The sequence below is a fragment of the Antechinus flavipes genome, chromosome 1, assembly GCF_016432865.1.
Source record: "Antechinus flavipes isolate AdamAnt ecotype Samford, QLD, Australia chromosome 1, AdamAnt_v2, whole genome shotgun sequence".
Lineage (NCBI taxonomy): Eukaryota > Metazoa > Chordata > Mammalia > Dasyuromorphia > Dasyuridae > Antechinus > Antechinus flavipes.
Window position 1 is genome coordinate 18,010,691 of NC_067398.1, and position 26,945 is coordinate 18,037,635.

The window sequence follows — 26,945 nt, forward strand, 5'->3', positions numbered from 1 at the left end:
TCTTTTATTAAAAAAATAAATATATTAAGACTAAGGCTGGAAAATTTGGAGATTGAATAAATCAACATTATTCTATTTTCCACTCTGTGGAAACAAAAGTAATAATAATTTTTGTCAACAATTCAAAAAACTCTTGAAAGATTTTGGTATTTAGTAGAGATATCATTCTCTTATAAAACTGATATATCTGGTTATAAAATCCATCACTACTTCAGGACCCGGGAAGAGGTGTTAAAAACAAAACAAAAACAAAAACAAAACCCAATCTATTCAGTACTTCGATAAACTCGGGATCACAGATTTAAGAAGTATATGGATCTGGGAGCTAGATTAGCTGTGTCATCAAACTCAAGGCTCCCTGGTGCAGACCTAAACCAGATTAAGATATAAGTGGAAAATATTAAAAAAAACTAAACACAATGATAACATCCAGAATGTTAGTTTGTGATTTGCTTGATCCCTTTCAATTTGAGTCTGTCACCTCCTCTCTAGACCAAGGTGAAGAACTTGGCCCAAGTTCACATAGGAAATACAAGATGGCGTGATTACTAATGTACCTGCTGATTCTCTATCCCATCACAGTGCATCTCAAGCTTGACTCTTAGGAAATCAACTGTGTTAATTTACCCAGAAAAAGCTTTATGTTAAACCTCAAAATCTGATTATTTTGGTGAGAATAATGACATTCCATGGCTAAATACAATTTTATATGTAATCATAAAAAAAAAAAAAAAAAAAAAACCCTGAATAGTCTTTAAATCAATGATTTAGCACTCACCTCCAGTTACAGTTCTAGGTCTATAATGAGGAGATGAGAGTTTCAGCATTTGTAATGATAATTTTTGTCATTTCAGAGATTTTCAAAAATATATTTTTATGGAGATCTTTTGAAATTATCTAAGTCTCAAGATGGATCCTTCCCTTTTCCCCCTTAGACAGCCATCTCTTAGATTGAGAAAATTTTTTAAAAAGATAAAAATCAATAATACATTTATCAAGAAAAAAATCTGAGAAATGATTCAACGTTCCATGACCATGAAAGTTGCCACCCTACCTCCAATTCTGTAAGAGTAAAAGAGAACCATCCTCTCATGCATCCTGCCTCCTTTTGCATCATTTTTTATAAATCCACATGAAATCTTTCTATGCTGTATTCATCCTGTTATTTCCTTCAGCACAATAAGATTCCCTTATAGTCAAACACATTTGTTAAGCCTCTAATTCAACTGATGGACATCTACTTTGTTTCCAAAATGGCACTTCTGATAATTATACTGATCAACCAATAGCTAAAGACTTTGTACAGCAAGATACACCTGCACTTATGAGAAATCACTGGAGAGAAAATCCATCTTCTTCATCACTACCAGCAACAACTGTTGACCAATGCTACCAATAGGCTAATGATGCAGGAGCACTGGAAGCAATGATATCCTCCTGATCACTGGTCCTGCTTTTAGTCCAGCCCTCATCTTGGAGGCTGTGGAGAGGGCACTCTCTCTCCCTGCTATCTGCAACCAGTTGCCATCTGCATCTGAAGTCTACCTGAAACAGAAGCCCCCCGAAAAAGATACAGAAAGCAGCAGGGGCCAGGGCCGCCTCTACCATCTGGATCTCCATAGACCCAATGGAGACGGGCCAGAACCCTTGTCTCGGGACTCTTGGGAGAAGCCAGGCCTCAGCCTAGTGGCCTCTGTCACCATCCTGAGAATTAAGGCCCGGGATGATGCTGCTTGGCCACTGCTCCTTCAGGGGTTACAGCCATTGCTATGGGAGACTCCAACAGGGAAGTTCTCCAAAGACCTTGGCCCTGTCCAACATCCCAAACTGACACTTTCCTTAGCAGAAATGACATGACAGACAAAGCTTTACCAGCTGCGGAGCAACTGTTCCCTCAGAGCCATGGCCAACTTTCCTTCTTGAGCCTGAATCCTTCCCTCAGAGCCCTGAGCTCCTTGAGATCACAGGCAGTCTGTGCTTCTCTCTGCATGTCCCCAGGGCTGGGATAGGTACTTTGCACACAGTTATTACTAAATTAGTAAGTGATTACTAAAGGCTTTAGTCATTCCTCTTTCCTGATTGTTACTCAATGGCATCTGTAGCTGTTGATTTTAAATACCTGGAGTAGGATCTATAAAACCCCTGTGACAGAAAAGGGAACTTGAGAGAAGTCTAAAGTCAGTGTGAGAGCAAGAGCGAGAGTGAGAACGAGAGCGAGAGCGAGAGACAGAGAGAGAGAGAGAGAGAAGAGAGAGAGAGAGAGAGAGAGAGAGAGAGAGAGAGAGAGAGAGAGAGAGAAGAGAGAGAGAAGAGAGAAAAAGAGAGAGAGAAAGAGAAAAAGAGAGACAGACAGACAGACAGACAAAGACACAGAAAGAGGGAGAGAGAAAGAATTACATTTTCTTCCCATGAATGCCATGAATGTATGCTTTCTTCTTTTTCTAAAGTTCCCTTCCTCCTCATACTGTGGCTGTTGTAGACATCTGCATTTTTTTAGAAAGTAGTTATCTCATTTATTTATGTTTTGTATTCAAGAACTGCTGACAGGCTAGATGTGTAATAAATATAAAAACTTGAAAAATGCAGATGCCTAAGGAAAAACAGGCAGATTGAGCTTAAATGCTTTAAGGAAGATTACTGGAGTTTGTATGAAAAATGAGATTTGTACCAGAGTGAAAAGATCCACATCTAAACAGCATCTTTCTACTGGGATCCATTCCTCATTGTGCTTCAGAGGATGCTGGTGATTCACTGTCTGATATGATCCTCCTTCAGTCCAGCCTGCCAAGAACTCAGATAAAACTTTATTGTAGCAGTTCTTCCCCAAAGGGTCAGAGCAGGTTATGTATCCATAGCTGTCATGGACACGAACAACACAGGAAAGTCATTTGCTGTCACTGACCTTTCTGTAATCAGGCCTTAATATGAGATCAGCATTGTTAAAGAACCAAGTTCAGTCCTCCTGTCTCCAAACACACATGCAAGAGAAAGAGGTCTATGCTTAAAGTACATGGTTTTTGTTCGGTAATAAAGTAAAGCAATAGTTTCCAAAGTGTCCCATTCCTTGGGGTAGCTTGATGGCAAAGCTGATAGGCCACCAGCCCTGAAGAAGGAGAATATGAGTTCAAATCCAGTCTCAGACACTTCACACTTACTAGCTGTGTGACACTAGACAAGTCATTTAACCCCAATTGCCTCACCCATAAATAAATAAATAAATAAAACAAAGTGTCCCATTACTTACATATATTTTTCCCCCAAAATAGTTTGTTATTATTTGCTACTCTTAACATCCATCCATACTACAAAATCCTCTGTACCGATTTATAGAACACTACTATTTTGTTCTAAAAAACAAAATAACAATAGAACAAGATTTCAGGCAGGAGGACTCTAGGCCAAGCTTTAATGACAGGAGGAGTATGTTATGACAGACTGTGCTCCAAGAGACTCAACCATTTTGCCTGTTTTTTTTTCTTGGCATAACAACAAAGTAAGCCAATTGATTTTATCTTATCACTAACACCAAAAAGAACAACTCAAGGTTCTTGTGACTGATAGTGGATTTATTTGACTGGATCATCTCCAAGGTCCCTCTAACTCAAAAGTGCTTCAATTCTCACCTTGCATTTAAAATAAAGTTATCACCTTCTGACTGTTTGCTGAGAGGCAGTATGGGATGGCAGAGCTAGCTGGTCCCAAAGTCTGACACGCTCTGACACACCCTCACTAGGTGGATATGGACCAGTCATTGACTTCCCCATGCCCAGATAGTCCCCTAAGACCACAAGACAGAGAAGCAATCAATGTGGAGGGATGCAGCCAAAAAAACAAATGGACAAAAATCCTAGGCACATTACTCATTTCCCATGGAGTGAAAATGAAGTCCCATGTGAACAAGGAGGGGGTTCTGAAAAGAAGCCTTCCCCACTTTCCTTCAAGCATCTGTGATTCCACCCTTAGCAGTCTTATCTTGACCAACACTATACTCTTTACAACGTAGTAGATGGAGAACATTACAAACCTGTAAAAGGGAGTAAAGCACAGACTTGTCTGATAGGCCAGGAGGCTAAGGAGTGTCTGGGAACTTGATGAGGCTTTGGGCCAATATAAGAAGGGAAGCTATGGCTATGGTTTCAGTGCCTTGAGGTTCATCTTCTTGAACATTTTTTAATATCAGGCTTGGTTTTTTCAAATATTTTTAAATGAAGTCTTGATTAAACAGTCTTGCCTACCCAGAAATCCCAATTATCTCCGACTTTTTGTGTGTTGTTTTCTAAAGGAAATATTAATTATTTTTAATTAAATAAATAAATTAACTAAATTAATTAATTAAACTGAATGATTAAGAAAACAAGCTGAGACCTTCGACTTATTTAACAATATCAATTTCCATGTTAGGCTTTGGACTTGGTACTCATAGGCATGGTGTCATGGGAAGAATGCTAAACTTGGATTCAGTGTGATCATATATGGATCATTTAAATCTAAACCTCATTCTACTCAGCCATAAAATGGGAATAATAATATCTGTGAAAACTTCTTCATAGAGTTCTGAGGCTGAGAAGACATAATGTACAACATGATATATGAAGGGATGGTGCAAATGCCAAGGTATATGCATAATAATAATTGTACACAGTAATGAACCAAAGAGCAATTAAAAGATCTTTAGTCAAAAATTATTGTAGAGTTCATTTTTACCAAACCATTTTACAAAATCTTCAATAAGATGGAACAAAATAGGTTTAATTTAACAGAACTCTCATTTTACTGGATTTGGCACTAGTCTTAGAGACCAGGAACTTTTAAAGCTGATTAAAACTGGGGATTAGATTGGTCAATGTGACATTCAGCAAGTTATTGACAAAAATTGAAACCAATTAGGTAGTAATAATATGCTATTCAGAAACTTACTATTTACTATGAATATAAAAATAATTTTTCCCCAATTTTCTACTTTCCCACTGAATAGGAGATATCATTACTTCTGATAGTCTTCAAGAAGATAATCTTCAATTAAAAAAAATGTAAGAAGGAAAAACTACCATTCAAGCAAGGAAAAGAGAAGATTATATGCGAATCTTGGGAGCCTGAAAACAGTAAGAAAAGCTTTTAAATGTTCTCCATTAATCATGACTCCTCATTTATATTATGTATGTTCACTTATTGAAAGGGGATACTAGTCAAGCTGCAAAGCAACCTAAAGCTTCAACATTCCAGGAGCAGCTGTACCCTCAGCACAATCTCAGAATATTGGTCTCTTTAGGTCTCGAGTCAAACATCAGGAAACCTGCACTTTCTGCCTCCCATTTTTATTAGGCACATACAAGATCCACTTCTCAGGGAGATATCTTATCTCTATTTTGGCTCCAATGCTATGAGTAATAATTCCAAACATTTTAAATATATAGGAAGCTTTAAAACAGAAAATCACAAAGTCTATCTTGTTAGAATAGTATTATTCTAATCTCATTCTCCTTATCAGTGACAATATTTCTAAGCATAAAATAAATTATATTAAAATGCCAAATTTCAACCTGTTTTGAATATGTATACTTCTATATAGTCAAGTAACAGGAAATACTTATTAATATAAGTCACTCTTGATTACCTGCAGTTTAATGGCATAATTTATTTTTCTGAATACTTTTCCTAAAACTATATGCTCTTTACTGTCACAATCATAATTCTTTTTATTTTCTACATAGAAAGAACTCTTTCTATCCCTGGGGAAATACCAGAATATACTGGGCATCTGAGAAATACGATTAAATTAACTTAATTACTTCATGTTGACTTGATAAGTCACTGCTCTTTAATGCAAAAACTGCCACATGCGATTAATGGCTGTTGGTTCAGCTTCAATTGATCAAGTGTCTGCTACACATAAAACATTCAGGGAAATGAGGTCTTTCTTACAGCAATTCAGTAGAGAAGTCTTGTCCCAGGGGCACGTAGATCTGAAGTACAAGAAACCGCTGGATCAGACCAACTAGAATAAGGGGGAAGAGAAATGGACAACATCATGAGGACCAGGACAGTTATATATACACACACATATACTTTAACACAAACATCATTAATAGGCGAAATCTTTTAGCACTTTGGCAGTGCTGACCAGGGCTTTTTTATACTGACCTCAGATGTACAAGTATATACAATAGGTGTGCATTTACCAATAGTAAATCATAATTTTGTGATCCCCACATCCAATTACAAGACCCCATCTGAGGAACCACAGTTTAAAAAGCTGGGATACAGACCAAGTACTGTAATAAGTGTTGCTATTGCTGACGACTCCCAACTATGGGAAAGTAAATGAGAACTTAAAAAAAAAAAACAAAAAAAACAACTCTCAAATTTCAACCGAGACCCTGCTTCCTTAAAATTTCATATGTAGTCTTAGTGAAATTTTTATGAAAATAAAAAACCTAATTTTTTATTTACCATTTTTATTAGGTTATAAGAGAATGAACACAGAGCACTAGAATCCCTATAGGCACATAAACTTGAACTACAGAATCCCATCAAAGTTACCATAAAAACAGGGAGAAATTATTTTCATTCTCTGACAGTTTTAACTTTATTAAACAACTTAATAAAAACAATCAATCACAAAAAGAATTACAATTAGGACAAGTGTGCAAGCCAAAGTTTAATGAGCCATATCTGGCTCATATGGTTAAGTTTCCAAAGTCAAGTGAAATGGGGAATTACATTTTCATTTATAATGTTAACTTCTGTGAATCTGCTCATGGTATATGAATCACAATCTTATTGGATATTAGAGTTTTAAAATTTAAATATTCCTTATCCCTAATTCCACTTGGACCAAAGGCATTAAATGGAAAAGCAGCAGCATCTTGTGCTTTGGCTAAGCAATACATAAGCCTTCATTTCTTTCTTTAGATCTCTGACCAGTCTAACAAGCCACACTGCCTTCTTCCTGGGCCAACATCTGTTATCAGGTCAAGGAGGCAGGTATGGGCAGGAGACAGAGGGGTCTTGCTTGTAATTCAATTTAATCAGAATAACCTCAGGATAGTATGGGATTAGACAGTAAAGTCAAAGTGCATTCCGAGAAGTAAAGTCTTCAAGGGCTTATCACTAATTTTGTTGATGATGATCCACTATCAGTGCTGCCCTCTCAAAAAATAAGTGACTGTCAACTCTCCAATAGATAAACAATCAAAGGACATGAACAAACAGTTCTTGAAATCACAAACTATTAAAAATCATTTAAAAGCATGCCCCAAATATTTAAAAATAAGAGAGATGAAAACCAAAACTCTGTAAGAGTCCACACAGCCCTCAGAAAACTGCCAAAGCTGATGAAAAGTGGAAATAGTTAATGATGAAGGGATTATAAAAAGATAGGCACAATCATCTCAGAGGAAAGGTACGTAGACTAAGGAGGCTTAGGAAAAGTTTCTTGTTTAAGCTATGACTTTAACTGACATTGGAAGAAAACCAAGAAGGCAGAGAATTTTAGACATGGAGGGCACAGAGAGAAACTGGGGGAATAGCAAGGAAGTCAGTTCAATGATGGCAGAAGGCTGAAAGGCCAGAAAGGGAAGATAGGAAGAGTGGAAAGAGGCCAGGGCTTTGAACAATAAAGGAGGTGTTTTATATTTGATCCTGGAGGTGATTAGAAGCTACTTGAGTTTATTGAGTAGGGAAGTAACCTAGATCCATAAAAATACAAATATATAATACAACACTTTGATAGAGGCAATGGGATGAATATAAAAGCTCATGCTCTAAGGACAAAAGTTAGGAGAAATGCTAAAACTCATCATGAAATGAAGCTTGTGATTTGTGGTTCTTAGCTTTCTCACAAGAAGAGAACACCACATTTTGGCGCCCTGAATGTGGGATTGACAGGCCCCCTCAGTGGATTTCAGTGGAAAAGCTCCGATCCTAATCTCAGTGGAAAAGCCTCTGATCCTGATCCAGTAGAAAAGTCTCCTCAACCCAGAAATTAGGATGGAGAAGGAATCAGATGGGTGCCAACGATCTGTATTTGTCTTGTCCATCAGAGAGAAACAGAAAAAGAGAAAAACCTCAAAACAAAGGAGAAGATTTAAGAAACATCTGACACTGAAAGAGCATGGCTGACAATGAGACTGGTAAAAGAACTTTTAAAATGTTCAGGAATCATTAGATTCCCTAACACAAGATGACATTGTTTCAGCAGGAATCATTGGATTCCTTGAGATGAAAAATTGTTGATGAGACTATAGCAGTACTTCAGAGCTTACAGGAACTATTGGATTCCTGGCACATGAACTAATGGACAATGGATTCCTTTGGGACTATTTCTAGGTCTTATGGACATGTATAATTCTGTATGTTGATTCATGTTATTTGTTACATTACTAATAGCATGTGTTATATTGCTAGGTGCTTATGTATTTTATGTAATTATGTGTAATGTCTCCCATGTTGATGGATTTATTTTTCATGATGAGTTTTAGCATACTAAAAGAATGAGTTAATGCAATTAGAGAGCATCAGAAATAAATGGAAAAATATGAAAAATAGAAAAGGTGTTACTTTTCTGCAAAAGGACAAATTTCCCAACTCTGAAAAAAAGAGACACAAAAATAGAATTTGAAAACAAATCAGTGAGCTTAACTTTGAGTACTCCAATGTATTACTTCAAAGATACAGAAAAATAAATGCTAAACACAAAGAGCCAACATGACTTTATCAGGAATTGGTTATGTTAAACCAACCTTACGTCCTTTTTAGACAGCTTTGTAATACTAAATAAATAGATGAAATTTACCTACATTTTAGTAAAGCATTTCCTAGTTTTTCATACTATTCTCAGAAAAAGACAGAAAAGTTTAATTAAATAGTTTCAGACTTGATTGAATGGGTTGACTCAAAGAGTAGTAATTAATGGTTCGATATCAGTTTGAAGAAGGTCACAAGTAAAACGTCCCAGGGATCTTTTCCTAGCCCTTGAACAGTGTAACATTTTATCTTTTACAAGTCATAACTATCTGCTTTGTTATTGAACCCTAAGAAATTATGGGCCTTTTCTATCTGACTTGCAGCTTTGATAGCAGACACTTTTACTTTTCTAATTATATTCCCAGTGCTTAGCAAAGTGCTTTTGCACATGGTAAGCACTTAATAAATGCTCTATTCATTTATTGATGCACTCTTAACTTCATACCTCTCATCCTTTTCAAATGTTCAGATAATTCAAAAGGAGGAGCAATAGCTAGCATAGTGATGACACCATCAGAGAATCTAAAAATATCTCAACAGGCTAGAATGTTGGGCCAAATATAAGAAGAACTCTAATAGGGTAAATATAAATTCTTAAACTTTAATTTTTAAAAAAATGAAGCCAATGGGAACTCCAGATCATCGCCTGGTCAAAAAGGGGTGTAGACTTTCCTTGGGCTCAGTGCTTCCCTTTACTATCTCCTTGTACAGGTCCAAGGGCCTGCATCCCTGAGACAAATCCAAAGGTTTGCTGGCTGCTGCTCCATTTCCAGAGGTATCAAATTCCTTCAAAGCTTCTTTCAAGCCACTTCTTAAGTTTCTCTCTTGGCATGAAACACTTCAGTCTTCCCAAGTTAATTCAGGACTTGCTCCCATCTAGTTCCTATTTTTAATTGATTGACTCTGTCATTCAATCCTACACTATCCAACTCTTCTCAAGACTCCCTGTCACCTTCAGCTACCTCACCATCTGTCTCTTCCACTCCTACTCATGTGTTTTTGAAATGAGTGAGAGAAAAATCACAAAACCATGATGATTGGGTCCTCTACAAATTTATTTGATTTATTTTTGAACTCAAACCTCACAAGCCTTTTTAATTCTCTCTAATGGATTCTCTGTCCCACTCTTCACAGAGGCTATTTCCTTCTCTTATTTTAATCAAGCATATCCTCAATATATTTGTAAAATATGTTCATCAAGATGTTACAAGGAGGGGAAGTAGTTGATGTCTTCTCAACTGCCATTTTCTAAATAAGAGCATTTTTCATTTTTTCCTATTATACCTCTTTCTTGAGAGCTCTTGTAAAACACTCCCAATATTTTCAGGGTTGTATCTTTTTCAAAACAAATTTCCTACACGGGTATTTAATCAAGCCCTGAAATTCTTACTGATTTCATTTTCTTGAGTGTATTTCAACTTCCTCATATGATGTATCCAGTACTAAGATGTTTGTGATTCCACTATCACTAATAATAATAGGATCTTGTATGCTGACAAATATGCTGACAAACGAGTTCCATTTTTGGTTGCTTTGTTGTCTTCCTACCAGTTTCACTTATAATATTACCTGGAATGATATGATCTCAGGTTGGTTGGATCTTAAGTCAAGCTTTCCCTGTCCTTGTTTTCATTTCTACTGCTTTTCCCTGTTTTGTGAAGAGAACTGGTTCAAGCCGTCTTCTGAAATGCTTTACAAATGAGTTTGTTTTCAGAACCAGAATTGCCTTTAGCTTCTACCTTTCTTCTGGCTGTGCAAGGAAATCAAAGATTTCCTGATGATAACAGTTTCAGAGTTCTTTTAGATTTTTTATTGTAACAATTGCTTTGTACCACTTAATTTTTTGCAAGAAATGGTGATAAACAAGGTCAATATTTTTGCCCTTTTCCAATTTCCTATTTTTTAGCTTAAGTAGCCATTTAAAAAAGTCAGGTTGAAGCAGCTTCAATAATTTTAAGCATTCTTATCATCTTTATTTTCATCTTATTTGATGCTGATTTTACCCTTAGATCTAAGATCTCAATGATGACTTATAAACAGACAGCTAATTCTGATTTGAATCAATCAGAAACCAGATGTTTTCCTTGTTAGGATACAGTCAGTTTCATCTTTTATTGGATACTGAGTGCTTAGCATATCCTGGGCCTTTGACTCTGTTACACAAGAAAATTTGATTTTTAAGGAAGTGATAACCTTTGATAGTTTTCATTTCTCAACTGAAGTTACTGAATATAAAGGTATGTGTTAATTTGGTCATCTTGTTAATAGTATATCTTGTTAAATTTCTTTAAAATCTCCTCATTTATTTTCTGTACCAGATGTTGATGAATAAGCCCTAAATACATTCATCATAGTCTTTTTCTTTTACACATCACAGGAACATGCTATTACTCTTCTTGTTGTCCTTAAGTATATGATGAAATCAATTACATCACTTTTTAAAAATAAATTTGATGTACTTCTATACTTTTACTACTTCTTCCCTTTCCAGAGAGCCATCTCATGTAATAATATTTTTTAAAGAATAAGAACAACCGAAAAACATCAGCAAAATTGATCAATGCATCACAAGTCTAAAAATATATACAATGGACAATACTTGTAGTCATCCCACATCTACAAAGAAGTGGGGGTGAAAGGTCTTCTCCTATCTCTTTTATGGAGCTAATTTTGCTCTCTGCAAATCTGCAGCATTCACTTTTGTGTTTTTTTTTTTGGTGATCACTCTTTCCATTACATTATGGTAATCCTTTTGTAAATGGAGGGAAGGGTAGCATTCTTAAATTCATATAGATCTTTCTGCATGCTTTTTGATATATATCTTAGTCATTTTTCATAGTGCAGTAATATTCCATTACATTCATGTACTACTTTTATCTTAAAAGATATATATGTATATATATATATTTGTGTGTGTGTGTGTGTGTGTATGGTGACTTTCTTCTTATCAATGACCTCCTTGGGGTATAAACCCAAGTGTGGAATCTCTAGATAAAAGACTCTAGATAAAAGGGTATTTCAATCACTTTATTTGCAGGAATCCAGATTGCTTTCAAAAATAGTTATACTGATTCATATTTCCACCTACTAGTGTATCTATCTTCCTCTACCCCTCCAATACTGACTCTTCCATCTTTTGTTATCTTTGTTAATTGTTGAGGCTATTTTGACATGCACATCTTTTCTTATTAATGATCTAGAGCGTTCTTTCACATGGTTAATACGAATCCAAGATTCTTCTCCTGAAATCCATTTGTTCATATCCTTTGATTGCTTGATCTATTGGGCAGTCACACATCCATTTAGATGCAATTTCCTCTCATCTTTCTAGTTTCTTTATTTTGAGAATATCGACACTGAGATAGGTTCAATCCTTCCATTTTTGTCAATTCACCAGTTGGTGAACAAAGATCTTGGAGTTAGAGTATCTATAGTTAAGTCAAAATTTATTTATAGATGATCTCTCTTTTCCATCACTGTATTATTCTTGCACTGGCATTTTCTTTGAAACTAAAAATCCAAGATTGGTTTCATACTACAATGAAGGATCAGAGAAGGACTTTGTGAAAGTCAAAATTAAATATAAGTTTAAATTTCCATTTTAGGTTATTACGACTGATAGATTTCTAAAAAGTATTTTTTCTACCCCTCAAAAATATAGCCATACAACAATTTGGACCTTGATATATACAAGTTAGCCCAAAAGTCCTAGGGTAGTTTTCAGTTGCTGGATCACTCAACATTTAAGAATCCAATTTAAAAATTAACCTGGAATGGGTGCAGAAGAAGTCTTAGTGATATAAAAAGTGAATCAAAAATATTTTAAAGCAAAATAGGGTATGTTAAATCTACAAGCACTGTAGTTCAGACCTCAACTCTTGACCTAGACATAGACTTGAATCTATCCTCTATACATACTTCTTTATTCTTTCCTACTATCATTTCCTTTGTCAACTCAAGAAACTTCAGTGACTCCCCACTGCCTATCAAATAAAGTACTAATCCCCTCACTGTGGCACAGAGTCTTACAACTGGACACAATCTAAATATTTGGCTTTACTAACTATACTATTCTCCTTCATGTGCTCAAGGTTCCAGCCAAATTCTACACCTGGTACTCCTTCCTACTCTTTGCTATATCCATGCATTAGCTATTTTGCCCAAAACGGACCTTCAGTCATCTCTTCTCTATTCTAGTTTTACCTTTCTTTCAAGATCTAAATAAGCCTCCATTTTCTTCATGAAGTCTGACACCTTACCCCTACTGTCAGGTGGATATTACCACTCCCGTTGCAAATTTCACACAGACCTATCACAATTTCCTACACAACCTATCTGCCCAACAGACTGTAAGCTCACTTTCTTTGCATCTCATGCCTGGTGCCTAAGTAGGTACTTAATAAATGCATTTTAACTGAAAGATGGAACATTATTTAAGTTCTTGTGGAATTAAATCTATTTTCACACCAAGATTTTGCATTTGCAATTTCATCCGCCGCACTCAAGTTCTACCCCGATGCCTCATGATATTTTTAAAACTAGCTGGCCAAGTAGATAGATGCTGGAGTCAGAAAGACCTGAATTCAAACCATGCCTCGGACACTTACTAGGAGTGTAACCTAGGGCAACTCATTTAATCCCATTTGCCTCAGTTTCCGCATCTGTAAAATGAGGATAATAATAGCATTCACTTCCCAGAATGGATTAAAACAGATAATATTCATAGAGTGCTTAGCACTCTATAATTCCATAGAAATTACAAAGTACATGGTAATCCTATAGAAATGTTAGTAGTTGTAAATATTACAACTCAAAACATAATGAAGCTAACATCTGGAAAGGTTCTACCAAGTTGGAAATGTCCAGTAACAGACAATCATCCAAGGAGTAGCTGAAGATTAACACAAGAGTTTGGTTATTAGGTGATTTTTTTTTTGTCCAAAGTAATTCATAAAACCATCTCTGAAGGGAAAGAGGGATTTGCATTGCTGGAGGTAAAATTCATAAATAAAAATCATGGAAACTTTGAAGAAAAACTGAAATAATTTAATACATAATAAAAGGGGATGGGGGAACTTATATGGAGTTGGAATTTTAGTAATCCCTGACACAATAATATGAAGACTATCAATGTTCAGTCAAACATAATCCAGAAAGGCTGCCACCTCCACTATTAAAAGATAAGTTTTTGAAGGCAGTATTATTTCAGTTTTGTCTTTGTATACCTCACATCTAACACAACTTTTTAAAAAACTGATGCAAAATAACCTTTAGTTTACTATTTCCCAAATGTTTCCCCACATATACACAAGGAAGTTGCCATTTGATTTTTATCTCTTGTTTGAGAAATATTTCAGACATGCTTAATTACAAAGTGCTCTACTAGTCATCACAAACTTCTTAAAAAATTATTTTCCTTGAAATCAAGAGTATAAACTCAATTCCATATTAGTATTTTTTTTGTTAGTGAAAAAATCAGAACAATAAATAAGAAATGGAATGCAATTTAGGATATTAGTGTAATACTTACGAATCTGCTTATTCTCCTTTGGTAACTGAATTTTATTGGTCTGGCTACTGCCTTCAAGGACAAAGACAAAACTTTTAACTTCTTTATCAAACTCCTAGGGGATATAAAAGAAAAAGCAAACAATACAGGAAATTTCCATTTCAATTCCATTATAAAATCAAAGATAAAATCCCAAAGAAAAAATCCTTCAACAACATGAATTGAAATTAGAGGGTGTATTTGTGTTTGCAAAGAAGGCTAGGTTTTTCCAAAAAAAGTAGTAAATTGGACTAGGTTCTCCTGCAGTATGCACAGGTGCCTGACCTAATGATCTCTCTTTTGATATAAGAATCTTTTTTCCTCACACCACAAGAAAGTTTCCATTGCTGAAAACTCAGACTAATTCTTCTTTACTATTTAATAGAAAGATATAAAGAAGCCAAAGAAGCTTTCACGTTCAAGTGACTTGGATGACTCCAAGTTCTCAAAGGTTCTGCCAATTCTGTGAGATGCTACAGAGTCGGCTTGTATGCTTGTAACTCAGAAAGAGTAAGACAGATATTAGTTGCAATCTGAATGATAGAAGGTATAACCACAGTGATAGAACTACAGATCCTTGAAGTAATAAAACAAAACTACAATGTTATTCTTTGCTATTAGTTGTGTGACCAAGTAACATATGATGTATTTAGGATTGCAAAGTCCTAAAATTCAATTCATAACTTTATTTGACCTAGCATATTTCCTTATAATGAAGAATTATAAATATCTGAAAAGATGATTTAGGATACTTTTGTTAACTATAAAGCTACATTAGCTATAAAGTTGCAACTAATGTGGTCCTATTACAATAAAAGTATTCAAGGTACAATAAGCACAATGAATCTAATTTCAAACATGCAAAGTTTTAATTTAAATGGTCATCTATTATGAAATTAGAAGAAATGCAAGTAATAAATTCTCATAATTAAGTCACACAGCTCTTATGTTTTCACTTTTAACATTGATGAAAACTTTTTAAATAAACTAAAATTATAGTTTGAAATTATATTTAAATTATAATACTTACTTTCCAAATTACAGATGGACTGCCAGAGATCTTCCATTTTGCTCCAGGATTTTTGCCCTGGGCACTGAAGATTTCAACAAATGGCCCCCCCTACAAAATAAAGGTAAATAAACAATTAACAATGAATTATTTAACAAATATTCATTAAATATATGTGAAGTATCAGGAACCTGACAAAGCACGGGAGATATAAAAATAAAATTCTCTATCCTAAAGTAGATTACAGTCTAGTCCACGAATGTGAAGGAGAATGAGAATCAAGATAGTAGGTGCCATTTTTGACTTTCTAACCTAGGGTATTGGATAGATGGTAGAATCCTTAATAGAAATAGCAAAGTTTGGAAGAGGCATGGATTTGAGGAGAAAGATACGTTCAGCTTTATGCTTATGGGACATCCAAGATAGTGAATACAAAAGTGGAAGCTCTAAAGAGACCACAGGACTGGATAAAGAGGTGAGTCATCAGCATAGAAATTAAATCCATGAGAACTAATTCCATTGAGAAAGAAGGGACCAAGATAGGACCTTAAATTGGGGATATGATACAGATGATGTTTCAGCAAAGGAGACTGAGGAGCAGCAGTCAGAAAGGTAAAAGGAGAACCGAGAGAGAACGAGCAATGGTCTAAAATCCCAGAACAGACAATGTTTGGTTGGAGATAGGAGTCAACAGTGTGGAATACTGCACAAAAAGGTAAAAAGAAAAGAACTCTTGAGACCTCTATTTCTGTTAGTTGTACATAGAGAATACAAGTATAATTTGATTTTACTGTTATAATATTAAAAAGAAACTAGAGGTGGAAAGGGGATTATACCAGAAAAAGGGGAAAATAAGAGGCAAAATGAGAGAAATTACATCTCAGGAAGAGGCAAAGAAAACCTATTATTAGGAAATTATTAGGAAAAAAGGGAGGGGGATGAACATTGTATGAATCTTACTCTCATCAGATTTGGCTTAAAGAGAAAATATTAGACATATTTGGTTCCATTGAGAAACTTCTCTCACCTTATAGAAAAGTGGGAGGGGAAAGAGGAAAAGAAAAGGGGTAGACTAAATAGAAGGGAAAACAGAAATAGTAAGGGGAAAGGTATAAGAAGGGGGGAAAGACTCTAAAGGTGGAGAGCTGCTTGAGGCAAGTAGTACTCATAAGTAAAATAATGGGAAGAAGAGAAAAGAGAAAAGGAAAGAGAAAAGTATAATTTGGGGTTAATAAGATGGCAGGAAATACAGAATTAGTAATTTTAACTGTAAATGTGAATGGAGATGAGGAGAGCTGAGTGTAACTGAATCTATACCACAGCTCTGATTAGGTATTAGTGTGGAATACTGCAAATGTCAAGAAAGATGAAAACTGAGAAAAGACAAGTCAGATTTGGCAATGAGGTGAGCACTAGTGACTTTAGAAAGAGGCAATTTCAATTAAGTATTGAGGTTTCTTCTGAGAAGGGAGTGAAACAACGGGTATGAAAAGCAATAACATCTCTTCCTAAAGTTTGGCTGATAAAGGAAGGAAAGATATGAGAGGAGACTTTGCAGATAAGACTCTTGAGGGTCTGTTGGGGATGAGGGAGATGGTATGTTTGGGAGAAGCATGAATAAAAGAAAAGAACAATATTCCAGGGTTAGGGAGAGATGCCTAAGACTGCCAGGTGCTGGAGGAGAAGAGTCTTGGCACAGAGGGTAACTAACACCTGGGACACTCACTGCTCATCAATCCCCCTCTCCTCCATTCTCTCTTCATTCTAGGCTTTTGCGACACTGTGTCTCAGGTCTCCTCCTGTCAGACTGTTCATTCTCTGTCTCCTGAGTTGGTTTTTTTTCACTTCTTCTTTAGCAGAACCAAATCTCTCATAATCCCTCTTTCATCTTATACTATCTCACTTAGGGAGATCATCAGCTCCCATGGGCTCAATCATTCCCTGTTTGCAGATGATCCCCAGACTTCCATATCCAATAAAAGATATGGGATGATCAGTAAAACCAAATCCTTAACTGGTTAAGTTCCTCCTTCCAGACCAGAAATGCAAAAGATTTCTAGATCTGCTGCGCTGTGGTCAGAGGAGTGGCAGGGGGCCAAAAGCCAGCATAATTTCTGGAGAAGAAAGCAGAATTTTGGCTCTCATCAGTTAGCACCGTGGTGAAGGACAAGGCCATTTCATAAAGGAACAAGGAAGACCTCCAGGGGAGGGCATGTAGGTCTCAGGGCCCTTAAAGGGCCCTGCACAAAACAGTATCTGTCTCTGTCATCCAAAAAGACAAGGTTCAAAGCCACCTCCAATCAAGAGGCAGAACACCCTTGTCTTCCAAAAGAACAGAACAAGGAACATGGTTAAAACGTCTAAGATTTACAGGGTTCAGATCAGGGATCGAGTATACTGTACTGTCTCAGGTGAACCTAAAAATGTAAGAAGGCAATCACACTCTCAGATAAAGCAACAATAAAAATGGACGTGATTAAAGAGCGATTCAGAGGAAGTACATGAGAGTTAAACACAAACACGAAGCAATTATAATGCTCAAGAGATATCCATCAAATAGCACAGCATCTAAACACAAGGAAAAGCTAATCACACTACAGTGAGAAACAGACAGCAAAACTGTAACAGGTGGGGAAGTCAATGTGCTCCTGTCAGACTTAGACACGACTGACGATAAAAAATAAACAAGTAGAAAATTATAAAAGGAGTAATATCAACTAAGTGTGTCCCCATCTGAGTGGCCTACGTGGCTATGGTAAGAATCATTTACAAGACTTCCTGGTAATCCAGAACATTAAAAACCCAGATCAATAGAAGTCAGGACCTTCAGGTGTAGCCTGTATTTTACTGCTGTTGGAGCAATACACTATTAGATCATGTACATTTCTTTGTGGAGATGAGGAGAGCTGAGTGTTGCTGAATCTGTACTACAGCTCTGATTAGGTATACATGCTATATAACTAAGTAAATCTGCTTTTAAAAACTCTCAGACAGTCTCTTACGTGTTTCATTTCGTTCCAGGCTTGTATCTGAGCCACCAGACAAGCATAAATAGGTCTGAATTATAACAAGGATTAAAGATCTGAATGAGATTTTTGAAAAGTTGGAGATGATGGATCTCTGACAATTATTGAAAAGGAAATGAAAAGGCAACATACTCTATTTTTCAGCTGCATGTGAAACCTTTACAAAAACTGATGACAGACTAAAGCATAAAAAAAAAATCGAGAATTTAAAAAATGCAAGGAAAGCATTTACTTTACTAACCACAACACAATAAAAATTATAATCAAAAATAATTTATGAAAAGATTCAAACAAATGAAACTTAAACAAAATGATCCTAAAAAAATACAAGTGCCAAAAGAAGAAATCATAGAAACAATACATAATTTCATCAAATAAAATAACAATGAAACAACATATCAAAGCTTTGGAAATGCAGCTAAAGCTGCTCCCACAGAAAACTGTGTAACTAAATACTTTCATCCACAAAAGAATCAATTAATGATCTAGATATGCTACTTAAGAAACTGGAAAACAAAAACAAAAAAAAAAAAACACCAAAAATATTTATGAAAATCAAAGAAATGCTTAAAAATAAAAACAAAAAAATCACTAAAATGATCCAATGAAAATGCAATCTTTAAAAAACTAAATATACAAAATGTGTTAATTTAATAAAGGGGAGAGCCAAATTGGCAACATGAAAAAGGATAATTCAAATAAAGATGAAATAAGTGAAATTATTAGCAATTGTTTTCCCCAATTATATGTTAACAAAATTGATCATTTAAATACAATGGATGAATATTTACAAAAATATAAAACACTCTTAACAGAACAAGAAAAAGATCATTTAAATAGTCTCAGAAAAAGAATTAGAACAACCATAAATGAACCTCCAAAACAAAGGGGGAAAATGGTCTAGATATATTTATAAGCTGATTTTACCCAACATTCAAAAAATGATTAACTCTAACATTTTATCAACTGTTTGAAAAGTTGTAAAACGCATTCTCCAAAATTCTTCCTATGACATAAATCTGATCCTGATACTAAAATAAGGAGATAAAAAGCAGAGAATGAAAACTATAAACCAATATTCTTAATGACTAGGGATAGGGGTAAAGCTTGGGATTAGATACTAAGCTAATGAAGTCGTTGGTATATTTCATAAGACCACATCCCTCCAAGAACTGTTGTAATGATCATTTAGAATGCTTGACAAACCTTTATGCTCAATATAAATGCTGTTATTATTATTATTATTATTATTATCATTGAGATTCTGCAAATGGTCTGGAGCACTAAGAAGTTAAGGGACTTGTCCAACACCACAAAGTCTAATGTAGCAGAAGCAGAGTTTGGACCCAGCAAAGTGGTTGCAACATTTTACATAATATACTATGACCACTTGAAATTACACCAGAAATGCAGAGTAGTTCAATAACAGGAAAGCTATATTCATAATAATAAAATTCATGTAATTATGTTAACAGATGCAGAAAGGGCTTTTAACAATTTATAATACCCATTTATGGTTAAAAAAATTGTAAAGCATAGGAATAAATGGACCTTTCCTTAATATGGTGAAAAGTTAATTATCTAAAACCAAGTGGTAGCATCATTTATAATAAAGAAAATACAAGGAACCTTTCCAAAAAGATGGCAGATAAAGAAAAACTTGTAGTTATTTCTATTAATTATGTTGTTCTGGAGATGTTATTTTAGTTTAAGATAAAGAAATTGAAAGAATAAATATAAAGAGGAAACAAAATTGTTTTGCAGATGATATGCTGGTTAAAACAAAAAAATTTTGTAGCAAATGTCACTGATAAATGTCTAATAGAAAAGAAAATCAGGAATTAACATTAATACTTAAATATAAAATCCAATAGAAAACTACTCAAAGGCCAGGGACAGGTAAGCTATCAATAATCATATGAGAAATGTCCCAATTGATTAATAAAAGGAGTGAAGATAAAAACAACTTTGAGATTTACCTTATAAATATCATATTGTCAAAGATAATTTTTTAAAAGAAACCTTTTGGTCGGACTTCAAAAGCAATTTGGAACTATATCCAAAATCTACTGTCTATTGTGCTTATACTTTGACCCAGGAAGAGACTGACACATCAAAAGGGAAAGAAAGTGGAGAGAAAAAAATGCACATATTTACAAAAATATTGGTCATTATTCTTTTTATTACAGGAATGAACAAGAAACCAAGTATATGCCCAACAAACCAGGGAACAGATGAGCAAACTGGTAAGGAAATGTAATAAAATATTATTGTGCTATGGAAATCAATCAAGCAATATTTATTAACTCTCTATAGTGTGTCAGGCCTTGAGCTAAGTGCTAGGGATACAAAAAGAAGCAAAGAGTTCGTGCCTTCAAGGAACTTACAATCAAATAACCAAAGGATCAGTTTCAGAGAATGCTGGGAAGATTTGAAGGTACTGATGCAAATCGAAATAGTGTGAACTAGGAGAAAATGTACACAATGGCTATCATGATGAAAAGAACAGCTCTGAAAGCTGTAAGAATTTTGATCACTAAAATGATCAAGCATGACTTCACAAGACTAATGAAACTCACATTTCAACTCTTGGCACAGAGGTGATAGGCAAGAGATGCAGAATGAGACATTCATGACATGGCCAATGTGTGAATTTATTTTATTATATGCACCTGATCAAAGAGTCTTTAAAAAGATATATTTCTGTCAGGAAATTCAGGAACTAGCAAAGGGAGTAGATTTGGTGGAGTATACATGTACATAGACTATTGATAAAAAAGAAGCAAGTTTGATCATGAAAATATACTACAGCCACCTGGACAGAAAAAAAGAACATAAAAATCCAGGAAACATCTCAAACCTTGGCACAGTTCTAGCCTGCTAATAACCTATTGATTATCATAAAATTATCAGAAGCATAGAAAGGTATCAAAGGCAGCTAATACATTTTTGTCTTATTTACTAACCAGTTTATCTTGTGAAAAAGTAGAAAAACCAATAAAAAAAAAACCAATTCTATATCTGATTCTCATTAAAAAAGAACAAGTGGCTTCTGGGTAGAAGCAACCTTGGAGGGGAAGCAACTAGTCCATGTCTTAAGAATTTGTGATAGTGGAAAGGAAAGCTGACCTTGGCATCATGTGTACTTTGGATACATGTGAAGATATCAAAAGGCTCAAAGGAAACATAAGTAGAATTTTGCAGACAAATTCTACAGGTAAAGTGAACTCAGAAGGAATGGGAAGACTTCAAGAGTGAAATCCATAAGATAGTGAAGCAATTCTGAGTTTGAAAAATGAGAGAGTTTAATTAAGAACACTGATGAGGATGATTGGGAACTCATTAACTAATGAAGGTTTTTTAAAAGACACCTAAAGATGAAAAGAAAGACAGGTGATAGACATAAAACATGACTGCATGTCACGGTGCTCGATCAATATCATCAAGACTTTAAGGGTCTGAGTGCATGAAGTCTGGCAAAGAAAGATAAGAACAAAAAGATAGTCTCTTAGATAGAAAAAGGTCCAAGAAAGGCTAGGATCACAACATGGAAGAATAAAATGATTGGTGAGCACTGAGAGGGGTGAGCTTTGGTCTGTTTCTCCTCGGGCAAGGAGAATAAATGATGAGGGGGCCAGAAAGGCAGAACATAGGTGCCCAAAGAAGAGCAGACACCAAATCGAAGAGCACTTAGCTACCCTAGCTGAGCTTGTCTCCTCAAGGGCAGAAGAAGCTGGACAGTCTGATAAATCAGCCAAAGTCAAGAAGGAAGAAATATCTGAGAAGGCAATATTCTGGAAAGGCAGGGAACGTGTAGGAGAGAAGTCTGCCTTCACAAAGATCTGGCCTGCTTCCCTCCTAGAAGAGTGGGGGAAAGAAGGGGCTGGCAGTGGAGTGCCCTAAGTGCCAAGCAGATGCCAGAGATGACAAAGGAGATTCTGGAGTTCACTGAGGAGGGATGGAGGGGGACATGGTGGGCCTGCACTTGGGGAACGTTACCTTGGTGGCCGAATGGAGGAAGGCCTGGAGGAGGAGGCTGAAGACAGGAGGCTATCCTAATGGTCCAAGCACAAGGTGATGAAGGCCTCCCTCCCGGGGGTCAGGCCAAAGGAGGAGGGGCATTTAAGAGAGGTTGCAAAGATGAAATCAACAAGCCCTGGCAGAGCTTGGAGATGGAGGTGAGAGTGAGTGGGGAGGCTGGGAGTGAGGAGATGAAGGCACTGCTGTCCCTATACACATGGAGGGGATGATGGGGGTGACGGTTTGGGGGACAGAGAATGACGGCCACTTTGGGCATGGTTAGTCTAAAATATCTACTGGATGTTCAGTTCAAGGCAGAGTCCTAGAGACATCTCAAGTTCGGAAAGGCAGGTGGAGATGGAAGACAGCAAAGTGGCCCAGAGAGAGGTCAGGGCAGGAGGACCCGAGAAGCATCAGCTTAGAGACAGTCGTTATATCCACAGGAGCCGATGAGATGCCAAGTAATATAGTGGAGAGGGAGAAGACACTCAGGCCAGAACCCCTGAGACAAGCAGAGAGCTCCAGCAGAGGAGACAGGGAAGGACTGGTCGGAGAATCAGGAACTGTAAAGAAGCCTCAAATTTGGGAAAGGACACTGGATTGCAACCCTGGAGAGGGGGATGAAAGTGCAATGAGAGCTCAGCAGCCAGACTCTCAAGGGTGAAAAAGAGGAGGGGAGGGGGGAAAGTGGAGGCCCCAACCATAGGGGGCTTTGTCAAGGAGTTCAGCCACAATGGGCAGACCAGCCTGGGATGATAGAAGGGATGGGGGATCAACTGAGGGGCTTTGAGGATGGGGCGTCGTAGGCATTTTTATAGTCGAAGGGAATGAGCCCGTAGAGAAGGACACTGGAAATCAGTACAAGAGCAGGCAAGAAAAAAGGGACAACCTGCTGGAGAAGAAAGGATGGAACGGGATCGTTTGTGCAAAGGTGGAGGACACAGGAAAGAAGTGAGTCACCTCATCGGGTGAGATGGAAGGATTAGACGGCAGCAGAAGACATTCTTCCAATTAATAAGATTCGCTAAGACCTCAGATAAAGAAGCCAGCATGGGGGAGGGGGTTGATCATGCTGCCACGCATTTGCCCAATGTCTCCCCAGGGCGTCGGGCACCCTGTTTCATGGCCCAGGCCGTCTATTTCCACGCCAAATTCTTAGACAAGCTTTCACAAATTACAGGTAGAGTACTTCTAGTCTCCCCCACAAAGACCACCCAACAAGAACTTGAGGGTCTTTTTTCTCAATCCCACGCCTAGATGTGTGAAAAAGCATTAGGAACTCAGTAAAAGCTACATTCATCCGAGGGCCCCAGTAAAAAGAAGGGGGATGTGGATTGGCGATCTACCATCCTATTTACAAATCACAGGATTTAATATGAATAGCAATCCCCTTTGAGCAGACGTGAGTGTTGTTAGAAAACTTAAGGCCATGGAGCCAGCGCTTTAATAAAGGCTTGAGGATCAAATAAATCGAGGGGCACTTTCCTCATCCACCCTCAGGCCTCTCAGGACACTAACCAAATAGCCCGGGCCGTTCGCGGACTGTGTGCAAGGCTAGCAGAGGCAGACAGGGGCGGGGAAGGGAGGAAGTCGGGCGGGGTTTCTGCCAGTGACGTCAGGCCCACTCCTCTGCCAAGATGGGTAAACTGAGGCCGGGAGGGGCTGTGACTCCGCTTCTCTCGGGGCCTTTTTTGAGCCAGCCGGAGCTCAGCAAGCGGGGAGCTCGCTTTCCCGGTGCATAACCTGGGACTCACTGGAGATGGGTTCAAATCCTACCTCTGCCCCTGAGACTCCGGGCCCCAGTTTGCCCACGTGTAGGAGACAGTCCTAGCTCTCCCCCGGACCTCACTGGCCCAAGTCGGGCCTCAGTTTGCCCACATGTACGAGGTGGTGCCCCGGCGGGGGCAGGGCAGGGGGCGGCGCCGGGGGCTCCCATTACCTGGTACTCATTTTTGAACATCCCTGCAGGGAGGGCCGCCGGAGCCGGGGCCTCAGAGCGCTACTCTCCGGCCTCCGCGCCGGTGCATGGCCGCCTGCCCGCCCGCCGCGCCCGGGATCTCGGGGGTGAAACCACGTCACCGGGGCGGCTGTTAACTCTCAGACAACAACGTGCCCCGGGAAACCAACCGCATGCCCGCCAGCGCAGAGCCGGGCGGAGACGCGCCCCACGGACCCCGCCTCCGAGCGACGCCGACCGCGACCCCGCCCCGCCAACGCCCGGCCCCGGGGCGCCGAGGGGCGGGGCGAGTGCGGCGCGGAGCGATGGCGTCAGCGAGCACGGCCCGCCCACGTGAGGCACTGCCTGCTCCGGCGAGGAACAAAACGCTCGGGCGGCGCGAGGACCAACTGCCAGGGGGCGGGGTGCTAGGGAGAGAAGGGAAAAAGGGAGGGGAGAACCTGAAATGGGGCGGAGCACTAGGCAAAGGTGGGACACTGAGAGGAGTTAGCGGCCAGTGCACAGCCTAAGAGAAGGGCCCTAGGAAGGGAGTCCAGGAGGTGCGCTGAGAGGAGAGGGCTTAAAGGCGCCGCGCGATGACGTCAGGACGCAGGCACAGTAGGGCAGAGTGTCTGGAAGATAGGCCCTGGAGGCGCACCAACAGTCTGAGCCCCCGACGGGGCGGGTTAGAAACGGGCCTTAAGTGACGTACGACGTAAGAAGCGGGATGGGGGCGGAGTGTTTTGCAGCTCCCGCCCTCCACCACAGAGATTCCTATTCTGTGAAATGGTCCTCTGCTTAGCCCATTCACTGACTCTTATCGAGCTCAGGAGCAGATGATTCTGTACTGCGCATGAGCGGCTGGTGTCTCGCCCCCGTGTTAGATGTATTTTGAAAAATCTGCCCTACCTTCTGGTAGCTTACCAAAGCTTACCAAAGCAAAGATCCCAATAGTGAGGGCAATTTATATTAGATGAAATTAAGATCCGCGCGAGACCCCGGAGACCTAGTAGGCTGACTTGCTCCGTTGGTCGATGAGAAAATGGAGGCCCGGGGAAGCTAAATGACATTAACGTTTCAGATCAGAGCTGGAAAGGACGTCGGGGTCCCCTAGTCCACCTGCTATTGAATAGATGAGGAAACCGTAGTCCCGTGTAACCGGAGCGGTTCCGAAGCCCAGATTCAGGAGCTCTCTGCTATATGAAGTGCGGAACACTGCGTGAAAAATCGACATGAATACAGAGGAAATGGGAAGGGGTTAAGGTGGGGGAAGGGGATGGACTCGAAGGCCCCGGCCTAGACCTGGAGCAGAAAAGGACCCTGGAGAGAGCCTGGAGCCTCCCAGCCGCCCAACACTCCTTCCTTAAACCCTTTCCGTGGTCCAGGCTCTGTGCCGGTAGATCCAAAGACAAGAATGGGACTGACCCTATAATGATAGGGGTCTAAGTATGTTACAGAGGAGAAGCCCAGAAAAGAGCAAGATCACAGATAGCTAGAGGTAGCTAGAGATGGGGGGGAAGGGGAGGTTAGGAAGCCAGGTGCTCTGACTCATCAAGGTTAAGTGTACCTAAGAGAGTATGGCTGGCCTTGTGGGGCTAGGGCTGCTGAGCTAATTCTTGCAGGAAACCTGGGACTAAGGGAGTAAGAGCTGAAGAGAGAATTTCAGGCACTGGATCCTCAAGGAAAGAAGAGCCGGGATGGTACAATAAAAAGACTCACCTGGACTCTCTCAAATTCCTCTCCAGCTTAATAACTTTAAACCAGTCTAAAACACCTTAAAAATAATGCCTCGAAACATCTGGAGCTGGGAACCCACAAAGGCATGGTGGAAGACAATTTCCTAACCCAAGGCAACTTAGGTTGGCAGGAAGAGTCTCTCACTAGAGTGAGAATGTAGTCCAGCATAGACTCACCAGGCTTAGGGACATAAGCATTGACTGGTTTCTGGAGCTTTTAGTCCTCGGATGGTAAGGAGATCAAAAGGAAATTATAGGGGAATTTTTGTTGGTACTGGGTACAAGACTATTGCAATGTCCATATTCTGGATTGCAGACCCAGGGCGGGGACAAGTAGAATATGTGATTTGTAGGGGAATAGAGGCTATAGTTGCAGTTTCCAGAGTGGAGAAGAGAGCTTGTGGTCACTCACAGACCAGAGCATTGGCCAGAATATGGGTGATCACACCTTAGATCCTGCCACTTTAGTGAAAACTCACAAACCCTTAGAACTAGATCTGAAAACAGCAGCACAAAAAAGCTTGAGACTTGGGACAATGACCTCTCTGTTCTGGAAGCAAAGCCCAGCTTTAGCATAAAGTAAAAGTCAAATACCCTGGGAAAATGAACAAGTAACAACAAAAAAAGTTACTGTGGTGACAAGATCCAAACACAAACTCTGGAAGAAGATAAAGTCAACTGCTACATCTAAGCCTCAAAGAAAGACTGGAGATGTTCCCAGGCCCTCCCCCCCAATTTAAATTCGAAAAGGAATTTAAAAGTCAAATGAGAGATAGAGGAAAACTTAGGAAAATTATACAAGAAAATTATGAAAAGAGTCAACAGCTTGGTAAAGGTGGAGAGTGATACCCTTTCCCCCCAAAAAAAATCGAAGAAAAGATCTTGAAAAGCAGAACAGGCCAAATGGTAAAAGAAACACAAAATT

The 26,945-nt window shown here is 38.5% G+C and overlaps 1 protein-coding gene across 3 annotated transcripts in view; it reads right to left on the minus strand.

Moving 5' to 3' along the window:
* Positions 1–24,507, minus strand: part of CFAP20DC (CFAP20 domain containing) — a 202,022-nt gene extending 177,515 nt beyond the window's left edge. For 2 of the 3 annotated variants that reach the window (XM_051979888.1, XM_051979875.1), the window contains exons 1-4: positions 24,288–24,504; positions 15,324–15,413; positions 14,276–14,369; positions 5,923–5,995 (exon numbers count right to left, since the gene is read on the minus strand). In XM_051979888.1, coding sequence (XP_051835848.1) covers positions 5,923–5,995; positions 14,276–14,369; positions 15,324–15,413; positions 24,288–24,308 — 278 coding nt within the window. In that variant the 5' untranslated portion in view covers positions 24,309–24,504. Of the gene's footprint in view, positions 1–5,922; positions 5,996–14,275; positions 14,370–15,323; positions 15,414–24,287 lie in introns of all 3 variants that reach the window. The other variant, XM_051979881.1, reaches the window with a different exon arrangement.
* Between the last annotated feature and the right edge of the window lie 2,438 nt (positions 24,508–26,945).